Source organism: Mustela erminea, chromosome 6, assembly GCF_009829155.1.
Source record: "Mustela erminea isolate mMusErm1 chromosome 6, mMusErm1.Pri, whole genome shotgun sequence".
NCBI classification, from domain to species: Eukaryota; Metazoa; Chordata; class Mammalia; order Carnivora; family Mustelidae; genus Mustela; species Mustela erminea.
This window is the reverse complement of record NC_045619.1, coordinates 75851051-75871914: the sequence shown is the minus strand read 5'-3', so window position 1 is coordinate 75871914 and position 20864 is coordinate 75851051. Positions and strand designations below refer to the sequence as shown.

General features: G+C 36.6%; 2 protein-coding genes across 7 annotated transcripts in view; one reads left to right on the top strand and one right to left on the bottom strand.

Moving 5' to 3' along the window:
• Positions 1 to 6311, bottom strand: part of C6H12orf40 (chromosome 6 C12orf40 homolog) — a 134387-nt gene extending 128076 nt beyond the window's left edge. For all 5 annotated transcript variants that reach the window (XR_004286905.1, XM_032347768.1, XM_032347769.1 and 2 more), the window contains exon 1: positions 6180 to 6311. Coding sequence is in view for 4 of the 5 variants with exons in the window: in XM_032347768.1 (XP_032203659.1) it covers positions 6180 to 6202 (23 nt within the window). In the remaining variant the exon portion in view is untranslated. The remainder of the gene's footprint in view (positions 1 to 6179) is intronic.
• Positions 6312 to 6365: 54 nt separating this feature from the next.
• ABCD2 (ATP binding cassette subfamily D member 2) overlaps positions 6366 to 20864 on the top strand; it is a 69410-nt gene continuing 54911 nt past the window's right edge. Inside the window, exons 1-3 of one of the 2 annotated variants that reach the window (XM_032347763.1) lie at positions 6366 to 6509; positions 12159 to 13422; positions 14983 to 15160. In XM_032347763.1, coding sequence (XP_032203654.1) covers positions 12484 to 13422; positions 14983 to 15160 — 1117 coding nt within the window. In that variant the 5' untranslated portion in view covers positions 6366 to 6509; positions 12159 to 12483. Of the gene's footprint in view, positions 6510 to 12158; positions 13423 to 14982; positions 15164 to 20864 lie in introns of both variants that reach the window. The other variant, XM_032347762.1, reaches the window with a different exon arrangement.

Sequence of the window (20864 nt, the reverse complement as noted above, 5' to 3'; positions counted from 1 at the left end):
TTGGTCACACAGGTTATATAATTTAATAAGAACACTTTTTAACACATGATGCTATAATCCACCAAATGTGTATTCATTCATATTATTACAGATATAATTTTATCTTCAATGTTCTACAGTTACATGTGTCAAATTATTTTTGGCCACTATATTTTCCTCAAAATAACTACTAAACCTGAAAGTAAATCCTGATGCTTTTTCAGATTTTCTTCAGCTTCTCATGTGGTCAATGATATAACCATGAGAGATGCTAAATGTTAGTAAAAAATCTGCACATAACTTATAAGTTCATCATCAACTTAAAAACAAAATATCACTACTTAATTTATTTTTAAGCATTAGTTTTCTTTTGAGTTCTCCACTACCAAATGAATTACAAAAGCATTACCAAACAATATTTAAAAAAAAAAAAAAAAAGCTGACAAAAGCCATTACAGCAACAACATTCCTACTACTCTTTGTATGTGCTCTGACAGGACAGGAGCTTAGCTTCTATTCCTTTCAATTTCACTTACATATAACCTAAAATTTCCCCTGTTTCATACTGACTCCACCCCCCAGGTATGGCAGCTATACAAATCTCTCAGACTTTAGCATGCTACAACACTAATTGGTACAACTGGCCAGCAGGGATAGCAGCATTTAATACTTCTGCTAATTGTCCCTAGCTGCTCATGTCCCAAAACACTCTATCAACTAGTGCCCTCTATTCTGTCCTTTAAAGGGCTGGTTAATTATTTTCCATCTGGAAAGTGTTTTTCCCGAGTTATCACTGGATGTCTTTAGATTTAACCACATGTTAAAGAGAGAACTCTCTTCACTGCACACTCAGCTCATGAACTAATACAGACCATGGTAGCAGAGGTTAAAAAAAAAAAAAAACTGGCCACTCATTGACTCTATCTGGGCTCATTTTAACAGAAACAGTGATGGTAGTTTCTTTAGTTAAAAAACAAAAACTAACTTTGCTAACCTGGGCTTGCCTTTAGGACCACAAGCATAAGTCATGGCTGCATCAGGCAAACAGAACAATGTTCACAGTGCTTTAACAGATAAAGAAAAGATGCCCAGAGACTAACTTAATTATAAAGAGAATTTATTGTAAAACTGATTAAGGTTAAGTTTCAGGGCCCTTAACATAAAAATGCCCCTTCCACACCCTGTATCTAATTTTATAGTCGTGATTTTGCATTCTTTTTCCATATAGAAAGAAGGTTCTACCCTTGTATGAAGAGGTTTAATAATTAATGCAAAATCACATAACCCATGAAACCTACAAAATGAGTTAGGATTTGTGTTGATTTGATTTGAAGAATATACAATGATACCAGAAAATGGAAAAATAGTATTTTTTCCCCCAGCAGAATCCTAACTGGTAGTATTATCTTAAAGTTTATTCCCCACCATTTCCAAACTACAGAACACTAACCACAAACAATCATAAAATATCAATTTGACTGTGTTCCTTCCAAACTTGTATGACTCAATAACAGATTAAATTTAAACTTCTCAGTCTGGCTTTCAACCTCACTATCAAAAAGACACGTATACATATTTTTAAATATTTAAATATATAATCTTATCTCCAACTACTTATGTAATGTTTATTTGCATCTTTATTTTCCCCATCTCAACTATCCTTTATTCTTGTTTCTGAATGCCAAAGCTTCAACTAAAACTATCTTATATTCTGCTATCGTTCTGAGTATCTATTCCTTAAAGCATGTATTTTGGCCCCTTATCTTAAACATTTTCAAACTTAATGACATGTCATATCCACACCCCCAATAAAATATAAATCTCTCATAAAGGGGCTAAATTTCATTATTTTTCATGCCCACCTGGCACAGTGCTTGGTACACAGCACTCAACAATTATTTTGCACAAACGTTCTAGGCCTACATTTACAAATGCACACTTCTCCCTTAACTAAATTTAAACAAAATTTTATCTGTGTCCATCTTATGACACTGGTTGCTGTATTCAATCTAAGTTGCAAAATAAATTTCCCCTAATTAAAAATAAATTTTTTCTTATACTTCATATGTAGTGCAATATAGTCCACCTATAGTCAAACTCATAAAACGCATATTATAGCCCAAAGACTGTATACATCTTTAGATTCTCCTTCCTCTCCTATCTTCCTAACACCTTCATGTCTGAGGTGGCTATGAATTTGGTGGAAAAAGTTACTGATCAATAAATAGGAAAATGAAAGAGGATCATTTCAGTGGGTATACCTGTCCTGTCTCAAATGTATACCTCAATCTAACAAGGAAAATACAGGGTATAAGCGACTTATAAAAACTATAAAACAAGAACTAGAGTTCTACAGCAATGATTCCCAGACAAGTAAAAGAAAAAAAAAATTTTAATTGGCAAGACTGACAAATGACTGATATTATAACTGTCAAAAAAGGATTTAAATGAGGAGCATTTTAAAATAATATATATATATATATGTATGTATATATATATATATATATATATGTATAAAATCTTTGAAAAAAAGAAAGAACAGACCATTATATTGAAAAACCTGACATTACCAATGATTAGCAAGTTTCAGAGACAGTTGATTGGGAATTGCTATTATAGCCATGTAAATTACTCTCAGCTTAGACCAAATCTCTAACCAAAATGAGACTCTTTTAAGTGAAATGGTATCTTGTAAAAATGTCCACGAACTTTAACACTAAAGCCAAACCAAATAATTTTGAAAAGGAAAAAATAAGGGAAGCTTACATCTTCCCTAGCCACCAAACCTTTCCTTTTTATTTCACACACAAAACAAGACACTTCATGTATGACTGGTAGAGTCCCCAAACTGAAGAGTAGCAAAAAAATCAAATGCCAAGTTTGTTTTATGCCAAGAAAAACTGTACAGAACTTTGCCATAATAAAGATTTTCCTACTGGGGCGTGTGGGAGGCTCAGTGCGTTAAGCGTCTGACTTTTGGTTTTAGCTCACATCATTATCTTGAGGTGGCAAGATCGAGACCCTGCACAAAGGCTCCCAGCTCAGCAGGTAGTCTGCTTCAGATTTTCTCCCTCCTTCCTACCCACCCACACCCCACCCTCACTCCCTCTCTCTTTAAAATAAATAAAATCTTTTTTAAAAATTAAAAAATAAAAATTCTTCTGTAAATTAATTCTGCAATTAAACTTACATCAAGTTCCTACAATAAATAAGAATACTCTGCTTCCATCTTGTGTATACAATCAGACTGCTATGATCAAAACAAACTGCTATAACCTGCTTTTTTAATTCTCTTATCAAAAATGTATAAAGCCCCTTACTAGCTTCCTGTGTTAATGCAGACCCACCTGCTGTCTAACAAATAACCCATCCAATTTGTTTAATACCACCCCCATCCATCCCTTCTAAGCCTTGCTAAAAACTAGGTCTCTAATTTGACCAATTATTTACCTCACCTCCTTTTCAAATTTTAAGAACCTGTGCTTCATTGTTTCTCTGTGGTGCTTGTTCTGTGCAATACTGCTATCCTTCAAGGCTTCATGGAATTTGTTTCTCTGTTCTTTAAGTATCCACAGCCCTTTATGTGTGCCACTTTTAGAAAACTTGTTTCTATACAGCACAGCAGAGTGGTTAAGCACATTGCTCTCAAATCCTAACTCTGCTACTGATTAGCTGGGTGACCTTGAGCAAGTCACTTAACCTTAACACTGCATCAGTAAAATAGGAATAACATTTGTATATACCTCATGAGATTCTTGTTAAGAGTAAATGAGCTAATATGTGAAAAGCACTTATAACAGTGCTTCTTTTAATAGTAAGTGATATTTAACTATTCAGTAATAATGCTATACTATTCTCACCATTCTACCACAGATTATTTTTGTGGATCAAAATTACATCTTTTTCAGATGCCTGGGAGGCTCAGTGGGTTAAGCCGCTGCCTTCGGCTCAGGTCATGATCTAAGGGTCCTGGGGCTCTCTCTGCTCAACAGGGAGGCTGCTTCCCTCTCTCTGCCTGCCTCTCTATCTACTTGTGATCTCTCTCTGTAAAATAAATAAATAAAATCTTTAAAAAAAAATTACATCTTTTTCTTTTCTGCATTTTCCTCCCTCACCCCATACAGAGATTAACAATGCCCTAAACAGGAAGGCATGTGACAACCTGTTTGTTTAATGTTGAATGCTCTGAGCGAGAAGTTCTGATAGAGCTCTGTAAATGTTCTCCAATTATCTCATCTATCTGTATTTAAGTTCTTAACATTTCTCAAAATTTTCAACCAAAAAACAGGATAAGGGAGAGTAATAAACAAGTTCCAGAATGGACTGGGATACAGATTAAAATGTTTATTCTCTAACAGCTCTCATCAGCTGCTAGTAGTCATTACTAAGCACTGTCTTGGATTCTGAGGCCCTTTAGGCCCTCATGATCACAATACCATGATCAACTAATCTTTCACACCCTCGTCTACTGTCATAGTAGAAAATGGAAATACTGTTTCGTTACCAGTCTGGGGTTTGACCTAAGGAGTCCGTTCCCCCAAGAAAATATATTTATATTTGCAGATTTTAACTTAAAATATCACAGGATTTACGTACTTTAATCCATAATGTATCCATGTTTGCTTAAATTTACAAATATTTTTTTCCTCTAATCCCTGAGTAAAACTGTTGCTCCAGGGAGAGGTGTCATGTTACTTCTGTGGTTTCTTAAGCCCCAGTGGTACCTAATACTTCCAGGCACAGTTCTACTTCATTTTTGAAAAACACACTGCTAGACTATTCTGCCATATATTGCTTTTGCATCCTCCCAATAGGATGCAAAATATTACTCTGAAGAGCCAGAAGCTTTACATATAGGAGAATAATGGCACCTACGTTTTAACAGTATTAAGCATTTGCAAAATTATTTCGGATATCACTTAATATTCATTTTAAAGACTGTCAGATTCAAAAACATCAAATCATAATCACATATCACCTAATTCATGTGAAGCCTGTAAGTGAATTTTCCATTTTCTACAAAGTAGAAGTGTGACGCTAGAACACCAGCCAGAAATAATTCAGAGACATTTCTAAAAATCAATGCTAACATATTCTTCAACAGGATAATATGCTTCTGCTAAAATTACTGGGCATAGTTACAATACTTGGTGAACACAAAAGCTGTCTCTCTCCTTACAAAATCCTTTAGAATGCAAATGTGTTCTAGTCTAACCATATCACCACTGCTCTGGGTCTACCTGTGACAAAAATCATATTTAACAGATTAGTATTTCAATTCTAAAATTTCCTCTTGTCAAGGACTTTCATCAAATGAAATTACAGGCCCACATTATTTCTATCCAAGTGGACCGTAGGCCAGTAGTAATGAAAATGTTATACAGAACTACGTTGTCAACCAGTCATGCTTTATGATTAATGCTAAATACAAAATAAATTGCCAATTCTCTTATAAGTTATTGCAGTTAAAAACTGTTCACTTCGGGGACACCCGGATGGCTCAGCTGGTTAACCCACAGATTCTTGGTTTCAGCTTTGGTCATTATCTCGGGGTCTTGGGATAGACTCCCATGTTAGACTCCCTGCCTGAAGATTCTCTCTGCACCTCCCTTCGCTTGTGAGGTCACATGCACGCATGCGCATGCCCGCCTTCTCTCAAAAAAAATAAATCTTCAAAAAAAAAAAAATGTTCACTTTACCTTCCTTTAAAAAGCAAACTAAATTTATAGCCACTGCCCTCTCCCCCGACAATGGACTTAGGGACAGCAAGGCATGATCTCTTCCATAGTACTTTACACATTCATACAGAAGCTATACAGTACCTGAGAAAAAACTTCTCCTGAGAGATGGGCAGAAGCGGGAAGAAGGCAGAAGAGGGCTCAGGTGCTGAGAGGCCTCATTAGAGAAGGAAGACATGGGACACGGGGGAGGGAAGGCAAAGAACTTCACCCACTGTGCGCCCCACACATGAAGCCCTTGGAAAGACTGTGGGGAGAAGCTGATTTTCTTTTGGTTTAGAACAGAGAGGTAGTGACTAAGGTCTCCCAGTTGGGCTACCAATGAAAAGACCCACGCCTACCAAGGTTCCTCCAGCTCAGGCTACGCCCGCCCCTCCAGGGCTTAGGAAAAAGGCGCCATTTTGGGAATGAATGTACGTGGACTCACGGCCTACGGTCTCAAGCTCCAGAAGCACAACTCACCGAGATCCCCCGACCCAATTCATCGCTCAGAAACTTCTGAGGCCCCAAAGGTGGGAGCTCAGACGTCTTGGGTCTGTGCCCCGCCACAGCTCCTTTAGCCTCAGCCTCCTGCGGCGTACCGCCCAGCCTCCCGACAGCCTCTGCGCCCAGGCTGGCTTTTTGTGAGCCTCCCAAAAGCCTCTGCGGTTTCTGCGGAGACAGTGGCCTGATAGGGCCGCAAGGGACGCTGTGGGAAAGCAGCCAGTCCGCATAAAGGAAGAGGAATCAGCAGTTTTAACCGCTCAGGCAAGGGAAGCCTAAGTAAATGAAGTTTCGGACTGTGGCCACAGGGTTAGTGTTTCAAGCCACCTCCACCATAATTATGTTTAGCCTTGTATTGGTCTCGGCCTTCTTTTTCAGATCAAAGATCTGACTTGGGGGAGAAAAAGAAGGCAAACACAAAGTTATACGATCCCTAATCCTAAAGATGAAGCTTGCATTCTCACTTATCACTCCCCATCCAAATCCTTTAAGTATCTTTCACATACTGTTTTCCTTTTTTAAGATTTTTATTTATTTATTTATTTGACAGACAGAGATCAAAAGTAGGCAGAGAGGCAGGCAGAGAGGCAGGCAGAGAGGAGGAAGCAGGGTTCTCTGCTGAGCAGAGAGCCCCATGCGGGGCTTGATCCCCAGGACCCAAAGATCATGACCTGAGCCAAAGGCAGAGGCTTTAACCCACTGAGCCACCCAGGCGCCCCTCACATATTGCTTTAATATTAAGTAAACAGTTGTTTATTAGGAATGCTGCCCTGTAGTGATTTACTATTACATACATTTTGTGAGTTTCTGAGTGATCAAAGTTTTATTTAAGCTGCAAAGTCCCAAAGACTCAAATTCTTATCAGAAATACTCAAAACAAAAACTGGATTTTGCTGTTTATTTCTGTGTTATGTTTGTATATCCTCATAAAACATATATCCTACAAACTATTCTATAATATTTTGGTTGGAAACTAGAAATCGCTTGTCCCAAATAAATCCACAAAGTACCCTCCCCTCATTGTCATGACTGTTTTCCAGAATTTAACCTATTCAAATATAATATATTTTCTGTTAAGTCACTGGGGAAAAGTACATAAAATAGAAATATGTCCCAGGGTAGATATCTTATTTAATCATATAAATACTGATTTTTATAATAAAAATTCACCAGAGTATACCTATTATTGGTTTGAATTAGACCAGATGAATACACCATTTCAGAACAAATTAGTCTTCCACATGAACTGGTCATTTTTCGGTATCTAAATTATACAGCCAAGTCAGAAGTAACAACCTAGAGTTATTAGCCTTACTATTTTCAATATATATATATATTTTTAAGTTTATTTATTTATTTATCCGACAGAGATCACAAGTAGGCAGAGAGGCAGGCAGAGAGAGAGAGGGGAAGAGGAAGCAGGCTCCCGGCTGAACAAGAGCCCGATGTGGGGCTTGGACCCAGAACCCCTGCGATCATGACCTAAGCTGAAGGCAGGTACTTAACCCACTGAACCACTCAGGCGCCCCAAATTTCAACATTTTTAAACAGGTACAAACTGACTAAATTAACTAAAAGGGGGAAATAATTTGCTAAAGGATTAACTGACTCTTTTGATATATCGTATGTGAAAGGACATAAAGGAGAGATGGATCAATTTACTGAGAAATCAAGAACATTAACAGAAAGGCAGTAGAAGTGGTGAATTAGGCTAAGGAAAAAATTAACCTATGAGACACATCTTCAGACAAGATAATCTGCTGATTTTTCCTTCACCCCAAAAGCCAATTCGTTATTAACTAGTTATTAGGTGGTTATTTGTAACAGCTGAAATGCTGACCTAAGATCTCATCTTTAGTGTTGTTTATGCCTCTCATGAATAACTAACATGATCGATAGTTAATGAGTCAAACACAGTGCTATTTTAGGGCCAGGAGGGCAATTAGGTAATCTCTTGGGTCAGGAAACAGTTCAAGAAAGGAATACAGCACAGATGAAATACTACTTAGCATTTGGTGAAAGAAAATCCAAGATTCTTAAATCTTAATCTGCATTACTAAAAAAAAAAATCTACTTTCTGGTGATTTACTATATAAACTCATAACATATATAGTATCTATATTATATATTTTTTATTTATATCCTTGTATATGGAGATCTATTATAAAAAATCACTTCTGATATTTTACAGTTTATAATACATATGGTTGAATATGTTTCTTATATATTCTGAATATGTACAAAACCTTTCTAATCTGGCTCTTCCATAGATGTTGGTTGTGTTCACTTTGGCACTGACATTAAGAATATCACCTAGGGGCACCGAGGTGGCTCAGTTGGTTAAGCATTTGACTCTTGATCTCAGCTCAGTTCTTAATCTCAGGGTCATGAGTTCAAGACCCACACTAGGCGTCACACTGGACACAGAACCTACTCTTAAAAAAAAAAAAAAAAAAAAGACGGGGCGCCCGGGTGGCTCAGTGGGTTAAGCCGTTGCCTTCAGCTCAGGTCATGATCTCAGGGTCCTGGGATCGAGCCCCGCATTGGGCTCTCTGCTCAGCAGGGAGCCTGCTTCCCTCTCTCTCTCTCTCTGCCTGCCTCTCTGCCTACTTGTGATCTCTGTCTGTCAAATGGATAATAAAATATTTAAAAAAAAAAAAAAGAAAGAAAGAAAACCATATGAGGGGTGCCTGGGTGGCTCAGTGAATTAAAGCCTCTGTCTTAGGCTCAGGTCATGATCTCAGGGTCCTGGGATCGAGCCCCGCATTGGGCTCTCTGCTCAGCGGGGAGCCTGCTTCCCTCTCTCTCTCTCTCTCTGCCTGCCTCTCTGCCTACTTGTGATCTCTCTGTCTGTCAAATAAATAAATAAAATCTCAAAAAAAGAAAGAAAGAAAGAAAGAAAACCACATGAGAACAGAGTAATTTGGAAACTATTACTTATTTTTAATTTTCATTCATTTTCTAAGATTATTCTCCCCCTTAAGAAAATTTTAACACTTTTCCATACAAACACATGTAAAATTGAGACGCTTGAGTAGAAATTAGGATGAATTTTGTTTAGTTTAGTAACAAGTGATTTTTTTCAACATCCTTTTTCTCACTTAATTTGGAATTCAAAGCAAATTAACATTATATTTGTTTTAACTGAATATTGCCAGTATAAAAAATGAAAGAAGTATCTTGACATTCTTAGTTTCTTATTTAAATGGCATATATTTCCAACTGGAATTACCTTTCTGGTTTTCTTTCTTTTTATTTTTTTTATTAGATTTTTTCTAAATTTATTTATCCAACAGAAAGAGAGAGAGATCACAAGTAGGCAGAGAGGCAGACAGAGGGGGAGAGGGAAGCAGGCTCCCTGGCCCAATGCGGGGCTCGATCCCAGGACCCTGGGATCATGACCTGAGCCAACAGTGGAGTTAAATGGTTTTAGATAGTCTGTACTTAAGGGGCTCAATATCAAGTCAAATCTCACAATGACCTTTTCCCCAGTTCTAGTAACTAGCTTTAAATGTTGCTTGTACACAATTCTAGCAACCAAATTTCTATCTTATTTTCCTCATACCTACATCCTCATTCTAACAAGTCTTTCACTCAACACATTAAAATCTTGCTCCTGTACCCCAGCCTCAGTACCAGTTTGTAAACTGACCTACCCATAATTATGTGTGGGCCTGTTTGGATCTCTAATGTTCTTTGCATCTAGATTCCCACTGCACTGCTCCTTCTAGGAAATGGCTGTCCTCTGCCAGTGATGTAAGCCACTTGCCTCAACTACCAGCTGCTTTCTGACCTACACCTACACATGCCTCTGTGTAGCATGCTCTGCCTGGCTGAACATCCTCCTGTCATTCCCACTTAAGTTTACCCTGGCCTTTCACTTGTCCTGTCACAGTGAGGAGATGAGATGTAAAGACTTAAAATTTGTAAATGTCTGACACCCTATTTTGGTACATAAAAAGCATAAGATTAAGAATAAAACATGTTGAAAATGATCACTATAACACTATGATCTCTACATACAGACTTAGAAAGTCTTAATGAAATGATTGTGCCTGCTAATATGGCCAACCATCAAAGAGACTTGTAGAAATTTGCCACTCGTTCATTATACATTTGCTGAATGGAATGCAAACAAATGAAAAGAGACCTGTGATGATTCTTAGAATTAATATAGGTACACGGGAAAAGAGTTTTTAAAGTTTATGAATACTGTTACTTATAAAAGTCAGAATAGTTCTTTACTCATAGTCAAATGAATAATGAAGATCATTCAACACTGAGACCGGTTTTATATTCTATCAGAGGGGTTGGCAAACTTCTTCCGAAGGGAGTGAGTTAGTAAATATTTAGGCTCTGTTTCACCTACTCAATTCTGTCACTGTGGCTTAAAAAGTATAAACAAGTAAATTAAAGGGTATGGTTATGTTCCAATAAAACTTTATTTCTAGATGCCGAAATAAAAATTTCAGTAAAGTTTCACAACACAAAATATTACTCCTCTTTTGATGTATTTTCTCTTTAGAGTTTAATTCTTTATTTGAGAGAGAGCAAGAGCACAAGCAGGGGAGGAACAGAAGGAGAGGGAGAAACAGTCTCCTGGCTTAGCCAGGAGCCTCATATGGGAGCTGGGTCCCAGGACCCTGAGATCCTGACCTTAGCCCCAAGGCAGACACTTAACCAACTGAGCCACCTAGGAGCACCTCTTTTGATGTATTTTCAACCACTTTAAAATGTAAAATCTATTCTTGGCTCAAGGGCTGAGTTTGGCTCACTGGTTGGGTTGTAATTTGCTGACCTCTGTTTAATGCATATTTTCCCAGACTTTCAGATGACTAAAATGTGTATGTTGTGTATGGGGGGAGGAGCACATGGGAAAGAAAAAATGTTTTTGCATATTTGAGAATATACCCATCCTTACCTTAAAAAAAAAAAAGGCCCTTTACATTGTTTAAAATATGTAGAATTTTCTTTACTATTTAGCAGTGTAAGTCCTCCATTCATGATGTACAGAATTTTTCATTAACACACTTGGCTTTTATCAAATAACCAAGATGGAAATGGGAAGTAACCAGAAGATTATGTCTAAGCCTAAACAAAAGAAACAAAACGAAAGCTTGAAAAAGACAAAAACAAACAAAACTCTTGAAAAATAAGTAAGGTTCTGGAGAAGTTATTTGCACCATCTAACTCCAGTTGGATTCCCAAATAGTAACTTTTGATTATAGAGTCACATACCTCCAAGTAACAACTATCTAAAGGACACTAGGAGATGGAAGAAGTGAAATATTGCACTGGTGTAACAGTCACATTATAAATAAATACGTTCCATTGCTAAAAATAGCAATTAAGGGGCTGGAAGATTTTTATTATTATAAGGACAAGTAAACACTGGGATGAAAGTACAGCAAATAATTATTTTTTTATAATACAGAAGACTTACATTTATTTACCAAAAACAAAACCAAACAAAAAACATACCCTCAACCACAGCTTGTGTTATAGGTTTTGGGACTTCACGTGCTATCACAGAGAGAAAAACAAAATACCCCAGGGAAGGGGAGCGGCACCAAAAAACAGACCTAAGTATTTGCTACTTTGTTCTTTCCAGTGCCCTCCAAACTTGTCACTTTCTTCTCTCTCCGTTTTAGATTCATTGCATATCCTTTTCAGATTCTTTTTACAGCTCCCTAGTTCCTTCTCCTTCATCTCGTTTTATAGCTCTTGAAAATCTCCCTTTCTTTTTGCTCTTCCGCTTACGATACCTACTAAAACCTTAGAAAAGAGATGTAGATTCTAAAACTTCTGTGGGCTTCTAAGTGACGCTGAGCATGCTCAGTAGCTAGGTCAGGTTTTGTCGCCAGCAGCTGCCCTGATTCGACCTCTCCAAAAATAGACGTTTAACTCTTTGAACGCCTGTTTAAAGATGTAATTCGTTTTGCTCTCTCCTCATTCAAGGTTCAAAGGGAGGCAGCGAGGATTCCAAGGTCCCACCGCTCCCTCAGCCAATGAGGAGCCTGAGAGGGAGGAGCCTGGGGCGGCTTGGTGCAGCTTGAGCTTCTGAGGGATTCATCCCCGTAGATGCCGTGGAGTCTGAGCTCTGCTGCATCTGTCACAGCAGAGCAACATTAAAAACAAAAACACAAAACAAAAAACAGAAGAGGAGAAATGCTGCAGACTATGGAACGCTGTAGGACTTTCTGAAACATTTGCCGGGGATTCCCGTGGAGCATGATCTTTTAAAAACCAATTCTTTTCGAAGCCTGTTTGGGTAACTGGGAAAATGACAAATATGCTAAATGCAGCAGCTGATCGGGTGAAATGGACCAGATCGAGTGCTGCTAAAAGGGCTGCCTGCCTGGTGGCTGCGGCATATGCTCTGAAAACACTCTACCCCATCATTGGCAAGCGTTTAAAGCAATCTGGCCACAGGAAGAAAAAAGAAGCAGTTTATCCGGCTGCAGAGAACAGAGAAATACTGCATTGCACCGAGAACACTTGTAAAAAACCTTGTCCTGGAGTTAACGCAGATTTTTTCAAACAGCTCCTAGAACTTCGGAAAATTCTCTTTCCAAAACTTGTGACCACTGAAACAGGCTGGCTCTGCCTCCACTCGGTGGCTCTAATCTCAAGAACCTTTCTGTCTATCTATGTGGCTGGTCTGGATGGAAAAATCGTGAAAAGCATTGTGGAAAAGAAGCCTCGGACTTTCATCATCAAATTAACCAAGTGGCTTATGATTGCCATCCCTGCCACCTTTGTTAACAGTGCAATCAGGTACCTGGAGTGCAAACTGGCTTTGGCCTTCAGAACTCGTCTGGTAGACCATGCCTATGAAACCTATTTTACAAACCAGACTTATTATAAGGTGATCAATATGGATGGGAGGCTGGCAAACCCTGACCAGTCTCTTACTGAGGATATTATGATGTTCTCCCAGTCTGTGGCTCACTTATATTCCAATCTGACCAAGCCTATTTTAGATGTAATCCTGACCTCCTATACGCTTATCCAGACGGCTACATCCCGAGGAGCCAGTCCTATCGGGCCCACCGTATTAGCAGGACTTGTGGTATATGCCACGGCTAAAGTTTTGAAAGCCTGCTCTCCCAAATTTGGTAAATTGGTGGCTGAAGAAGCTCACAGAAAAGGCTATTTGCGGTATGTGCACTCCAGAATTATAGCCAATGTCGAAGAAATTGCCTTTTACAGAGGACATAAGGTAAGATAGAAATTAAGGTGATGAGTGAAATGTGAGACTCTTCCAGCTGCCACTGCAGTGCTAGATACCATCTGTTGTCCTGTTGATGGAACCACTTCTTTAGCGTTTTAGATTTCTATGACATCTAAACCTGTATTGAAATATATGCTTCCTTACCTTTCTAATTACAAGCTGTTCAAGAACTGTGAAGTGCAAACTTCTCTGAAGATTCATGGGGATAAGATTTTCAGCAACCTGAAAAAGCAGTCTACTTCCCTTAGCTACCCAAATATGCTCAGAATTCTCTCCAAAGCATTTGCTTAAAACATAAATTCCAACTGGTTGGTCTTAGCATTAGAGGGAAATATTTGTTTGGAAACTCAGTAAACACATTTTCACCAGGATAGAAAATTTAGGATGGTATTCTTGCTGTTGTTGTTGTCATTGTTCCTTTGTTTTTCAAGAGGGGGGAAAAAAACCATGCTTTTATGTGAAAGACATGTTTGACAGTTTTGCATGTCTGGTCAATGGAGTGACCTCAGTCCTCAGAATTGCAGGAGAATGTGTCTCACAAATAGCATTTGCATTAGTCTTAGTTAATGTTCAGCACCATAGTTTGAGACAAATAAAAAAAGGCAGTGAAATGAAATTTTGCCTAGCTTTGAGGGAAAAACTAAGATTATAGAAGAAATGAGGATGAGAAAAGGCGTTCCAGAATGTTATTTTTAAATATTAAAGATTTTCAACATTAAGTAGGTCCCTAAAATAGTTAGCCTAATTACATAAGCTTGCAGTGCATTAAAGTAACTTCAGAATATTAACTATGATGGAAATTTTTAAGGTGATCCATCTGAAATCTTAATACAAATGAATTTGCAAATGAAATATTAGGGAATTCTAAAGCTGAAAATGGTATTTTAATTACCAAAGAGAATCATTTAATTTTTGAAGCTTCTTCAATTATCAAAAAAATTTTAAAGTAGTAGCATCCTGAAGAAGAAGATTTAAAGCAAATATAGGACTTCTATTTCCACTTGAAAATTGGTCTCATGTGTTATATTAATCATACTGATTGGTCATTCCTCTTGACTCATTGAACTCAGTGATGTAAATTACAGCATGCCGTAGGCTTCTTGCATTTAAAACAAAATCCAGTAGAGTTAGTTCAAAAGTGGAGTCTAATTACACATGTATGTGTCATGTTTTTATTTTTAGGTATTTTTGGTTCAATCAAAAAAAGATAAGGTTCTAACATTGTTTATTCTTTTACAGGATATTATTTAATTTTAATATCTTATACATATCATTTTGAAATCATGATTATAAATCACTTATGTGTATTTTATACTTAACATTATATTGACTATTATGTTTTTTTAAAAATAATACAGGTTACCCAAACTAGATAATAATGCTTACTCCTGATAGTTATCTGTATTTATTACCTTTAGAATCATAGATAATACTATACTAAATAAAACAAAATAGTATGTTCTTATCTTTTAAGAAAGTCCTCAAACATACACTATTTAATTTTATAGCTCATATTAGGTTAATTCTTATCTCTTTTTCCCTCCATAGGTAGAAATGAAGCAACTCCAGAAAAGTTACAAAGCTTTAGCAGATCAGATGAACCTCATTTTATCCAAACGTTTGTGGTACATCATGATAGAGCAATTCTTGATGAAGTATGTTTGGAGCAGCAGTGGACTAATTATGGTGGCTGTACCTATTATCACTGCAACTGGCTTTGCAGATGGTGGTAATGACATTTATGCTTAATCTCAAGTGTATGTTTAAGATTAGTTCTCTTGAAGGTGTCATTGCTGGTTTTGTGTGAGTGAAACTGTGTCTGCAGTCGTTATTCTATGGTCATTACTGGTCAGAAAAAAGTCACAGACCTTGAACATCCAATAATAAGATCAGCTATGTTAAAAAAAATAAAATAAAATAAAAAGACAAAGAGCTCTAAACACCTTTCTAGCTCTGAAATCTTTCAGAGATCTCTGATGCAGTGTTTCTAGGAGGTCACCTTGAGCAATTTTAATTATTCTGCCTAACACACAATGATTCTCTAGTTTGCACTTAAATTCATAACAAAATAATACCTTCAAAACGAGTATTATACAAGTTCTCCCCATGTGTTGTAAACTTCAGTTCTGCACATTCTATAACTGGATTGGTCCTGACTTGTGATTTGAAGAACTGGTTGACTACATTAAGGAACCAGGAATATTATATCAGGGAATGTTTTCATGCCATAGAACAAGGTCTCCTCTACTTACAGGTAATACCAGTACCAACCTATGTAGCATGACTTAGTGGCACTGTGGAGGTAGAGGTTAGCAAGTTGCAGGCATCTAATTCTATTCTATTACTATTTCAATAGTTTTTACCAACATTTTCATCCTTTGGAATAACTAAAAAAGATAAGGGCAAGAAGGACAACATTAAAATGTTGTATAAAAACCTAACATGGGAGTTCGGGTTGTAATTGGCAAGGACGGGGAGAATTAATTAAAGGAGGATCGTTTTCTCTTCTTCTTCCAAAATATTCTCCCGCCTCTTTAAAAACCACTTGACCAAAATTGGCCTTGGTGTTGAAGGCGCTAGAGAAAAGCATGGGCTTTGTAATGAGACAGAGATTTGCTCAAATCTTGGCTTTCCCTCTTCCTGCCTGTATCCTCTAAGTCATGTTAATTAAACTTTAAAAAAATCAGTTTCCCCATCTATAAAATGAAAATCAGAAAGGCTACTTCAGAGAGTCATTGTGAGGATTTAGTAAAATAATATTTAGAAAGTACAGAGCATACTTTTGCTGTTCTTGATCTATGGTGACAATTATTACCTAGAAAACAAAAGACTAATACTAATAACAGTGTGACAGAATTCACACTATATTTATTTTAGGTACAGAATATAGTTATTTTAGGTACAGAATTGAGAATCAGTAGTTATTTGTTTGAAGTCATCTAATAAAAACAAAGACAAAATTACCTTTTCTTTAATATATTGAAACTGTGCTTCAATGCTTTACCCAATTCTTACAAAAATATTTGTCAAATTTGAGTCATTCTTAACCTAAAATTGTTCACTTTAGTAAATTAAGATTTGTCAATCCTTTGTGATGAGTACTATACATACACCAAATATATTCTACATCATAACTCTCTAATAGCCAATGTATTAAGACTGCTGGGAAAACTAAATTTCATCTATTTTCATACTTTATTTTTTAAAATAATTTTAATAAGTTTATATTGAAAAGAGCATTGTTAGTAATAATATTTTTAGACTTAATCCTTCCATAATGAAATGATTATTTTTTCAGAAGAGCAATAGAGAAAAAAAGACACTTAAAAACCTATGGTCTTAAGATTAGTTTTACTAAGAAACTTGACAAAATCATCAGATATTCATAGTGAGTCTCTTTAAATTTATGAATAAAAGTTTCATACATAATGTATATTAGAGATAACCCCAATGACAAGATTATGGTGTAGTTATGTTATTCCTTGGAAGCACTGGTCTTATTAGAAAACCCTGAAGTATTCAACATAGAACAGAGAAAATGTGGCTATTAATGGTGACAAATTAACCCCACTGGTGACAAATTAACCCCACAGAGACAAGTTAGAAGTAAACAGTGTGTGCGAAGGATCAAAAAGTCTTACTTCTACAGGTGATGTAATAAGATGTTTTGAAATAAATCTTATAAATCCTGAAAATATCTTATTAACCTAAAGAAACATTAAAATTTTAAATAGAAATTATGATAATAATTGCATTTATGCAAATGAACAAGGTAATTCTTAAAGCTTCCTTTAGAAGAAAATTTTATACAAAGAGAAGCAATAAGACAATTACATAGACAAAAAGTAAATTCATATGTCAACATTATGAGAGTACACTTCAAGATCTTTTTTTTTTTAATATTTTATTTATTTGACAGACAGAGATCACAAGTAGGCAGAGAGGCAGACAGAGAGAGAGGAGGAAGCAGGCTCCCTGCTGAGCAGAGAGCCCGATGCGGGGCTCGATCCCATGACCCTGGGATCATGACTCGAGCCGAAGGCAGAGGCTTTAACCCACTGAGCCACCCAGGTGTCCCCACTTCAAGATCTTCTATAATTTCTTAAGTTACTACCTGTTTGCTCATCATGTTTATGTGCATATTTTTACTAAATATATTTGACCTATAATAATTTAACACATGAAAATATTAAGTTACTATTCTACTCGGATAAAATTATTTATTTTTTTAGATAATGATATGTCTTTGACGCTGTAGGTCTTGGAATTACATACCCTATATTCTTTTTTTTTTTTTTTTTAGAGATTTTATTTATTTATTTGACAGAGAAATCACAAGTAGGCAGAGAGGCAGACAGAGAGAGAAGGGGAAGCAGGCTCGCCGCTGAGCAAAGAGCCCGATGCGGGGCTAGATCTCAGGACCCTGGGATCATGACCTGAGCCGAAGGCAGAGGCTTTAACCCACTGAGCCACCCAGGCGCCCCATACCCTATATTCTAATGTTGTCTTCAATCTTAATTTACACATATGCCCTGCGTTGTCCCTTATGTTAGAGATGAACCCAGTACATGATACTGTGTATTTTAAGGCAAAAATACATGGAAAAAAAGTGGGTGAATAAAACAGATATGGCAAAGAGAAAAGGAGAAAAAGTAGAATAGATAAAAGAAATAAAAGAATAGAGAAAGAAGCAGGCCCCTGCTCAAATTTTGACTCTGCTGTTTAATACTTATCCATCCTTGAGAAAGTTACATAAGTTTTTATGTCCCAGCTTTCCCATCTTAACTATAGGGATAAGAATATATATCTCACAGAATTGTTAGGAAATTATATATAAAGCATTTAATGTGCTTTGTAACAGTCCTTGATGTAAAGTTAAAACTTAGGTGGAAGCAATTGTTAATATTTACTATATTCCTACTGTGTGGGTACTGGAGTCAGATTTTCTGGGTCAGATGCTGGGTTATTTTCTTACTATGTAAGGCTGCGACTATGGGCAAATCATTTAACCATTTTGAGCTTCAATTTTCTCAGTTCCAAAATGGGGGAAATTATAGCAAGGTAGTTACAAGGATTAAGGAAGATGGCATGTGTGAAACTTAGAATATTGCCTGCCTCATAAGAAAGGCTCAATAGATGTTTGCTGGCATGGTTATTGTAGTTAAAGGAGCAAGGCATTTGGAAATGATTAGCAAACCAGAGGTAAAAACGCCAATAGGAGGAAGAGCATGCATAATTTTTTATTTTTGGAGGAGATAAGATAAATGGTTCTACAATAGTTTTGTAATACTATTTACCTACAACTTTAAGTGAAATCTTATGGTAAGGACAGGATTATGTTTATATTTAAGTTCCCATTATGAAATTGCAAATGGAATCATGCTATTTTCACATGAAAAGAGGAGCTTCCGAGTCATCTAGTGTGGAGCCCCAGAATTGCACAAATGGTTAGTGGAAGCATGAAGGATAGAAGACACCATATAATTCCTAGTGCACTGCCTTTTTGCCCTTCACAATGCTGCCTCCATATTACCTGCATTGGAAATTGCTCTAGAAGGTATTTAACTTAGTTTGACACTAAGTAATCATGTGACCAAATGGTTGAAAAAGAGGCACTGGAATGGTTAATTATGTATGTTTTCTATTTTGTTTTTTATAAGGCATTACCCCCTTTATTTTATATTACGAGAGAGACTGAAATTATATGAAGAAAATAGTTACCTGGGAGACATCATCTCAATTTTTTTAATTTAAAGTTCCAGTATAGTTAACATAGTGTTATATTAGCTTCAGGTGTTCAATATTGTGATTCAGCAATTCCATCCATCACCTGGAAGCCATCAAGGAAAGTGCACTCCTTAATCTCCATCACCTACTTCACACATCTTCCCCATCTGCCTCCCATCTGATAGCCATTCAAGTTAAGAGCTTGTTTCTTGGTTTCTCTCTCTCTTTCTCAGTCTTCTTCTTTTTCTTTGCTCATTCATTTTCTTTCTTAAATGCCACTTAAGTGAAATCATATAGTATTTGCCTTTCTCTGACTGACTCATTTCAATTAGCATTGGAATCTCTAACTCTTGTTGTTGCAACTCAACTGTTGTTGCAAATGGTAAGATTTCATTCTTTTTTATGGCTGAATATATTCCATTATGTATGTATAACACATCTTTTCTATCCATTCACCAGTTGATGGACACTTGGGCTGCTTCCATACTTTGGCTATTGTAAATAATGTTGCTATAAACATAGGGGTGCGTGTATCCCTTTGAATACATTTTTTTGTATTCTTTAGGTAAGTTCCCCTTACTGAAGATTACTAGATCATATGGTAGTTCTACTTTTAATTTTTTGAGGAACCTCCACACTGTTTTCCACAGTGGCAGCACCACTTTGCCTTCCCTCCAACAGTGCACAAAGGTTCCTTTTCCTCTACATCCTTGCCAACACTTGTTTCTTGTGTTCGGGTTTTAGCCATTCTGACAGATGTGAGGTGATACCTCATTATAGTTTTGACATGTATTTCCCTGATAATGAGTGATGTTGAGCATCTTTTCTGTGTCTGTTGGTCATCTAGTATCCCCTCAATTTTTTTAATGTTATAGGCCACTTTTCTTCTCTTTATATCAAGAACAGTTCTGGGCAAGGCGAGAGAAAGCTGTTTATAGGTCCCTCCTGCCACTATCATCACCAAGTAACATGGGTGATGTTTTTTATTCCTAAAATGTACCTCTAATAAGGCTATATCCATAACTCTTGTTGTATTACTGTTTCATATTCTAATGTAAAATTATTGGAATATAATTTTATATTATGGGTCAATTTGAATATACTTCTTCTCCTGTTGACCAATTATTGTAACAGTAATTAGCAAAACACATGAAAGATAAACTTTTAAGCTATAATTAGCTATCCCTATTACATAGCTATTTGGCAGATGGAATTTTTAAAGTATAACATATAGGCCATAGGGACCCAGTTGCTAGTGTACCACTCAATGAACTGCCACACAGTTAACACATACACATAATCACTAGTCACAAAAAATAGAAACATACCTTCATCCCAGAACCCCTAGCTCCTTCCAGTTTTATCCCCATCTTCAGTCCACTATCGCATTCCCAACTTATTCCTGCCCCAAACATGCCGCAGTAAAGGTGATTATTTTACTAACCATTGATCAGTGTTTGCTGGGTTTGAAATTTTTATAAATAGTATCATACAGTATGTATGAGAGTTCTAGTTGCTCCACAAGCATTTGTTAATGTTTGATATCAGTCTTTTTCATTTTAGTGTTTCCGTGAGTGCATAGTGGTACATCATTGTGGTTTTAATTTAAATTTCTCTGATGACTAATGAAATTAAGTACTTTCTATTTGTTTACTTGCCATTTGGGTAGCCTTTCTTATGAAGTATCAATGATTTTTTTGTTC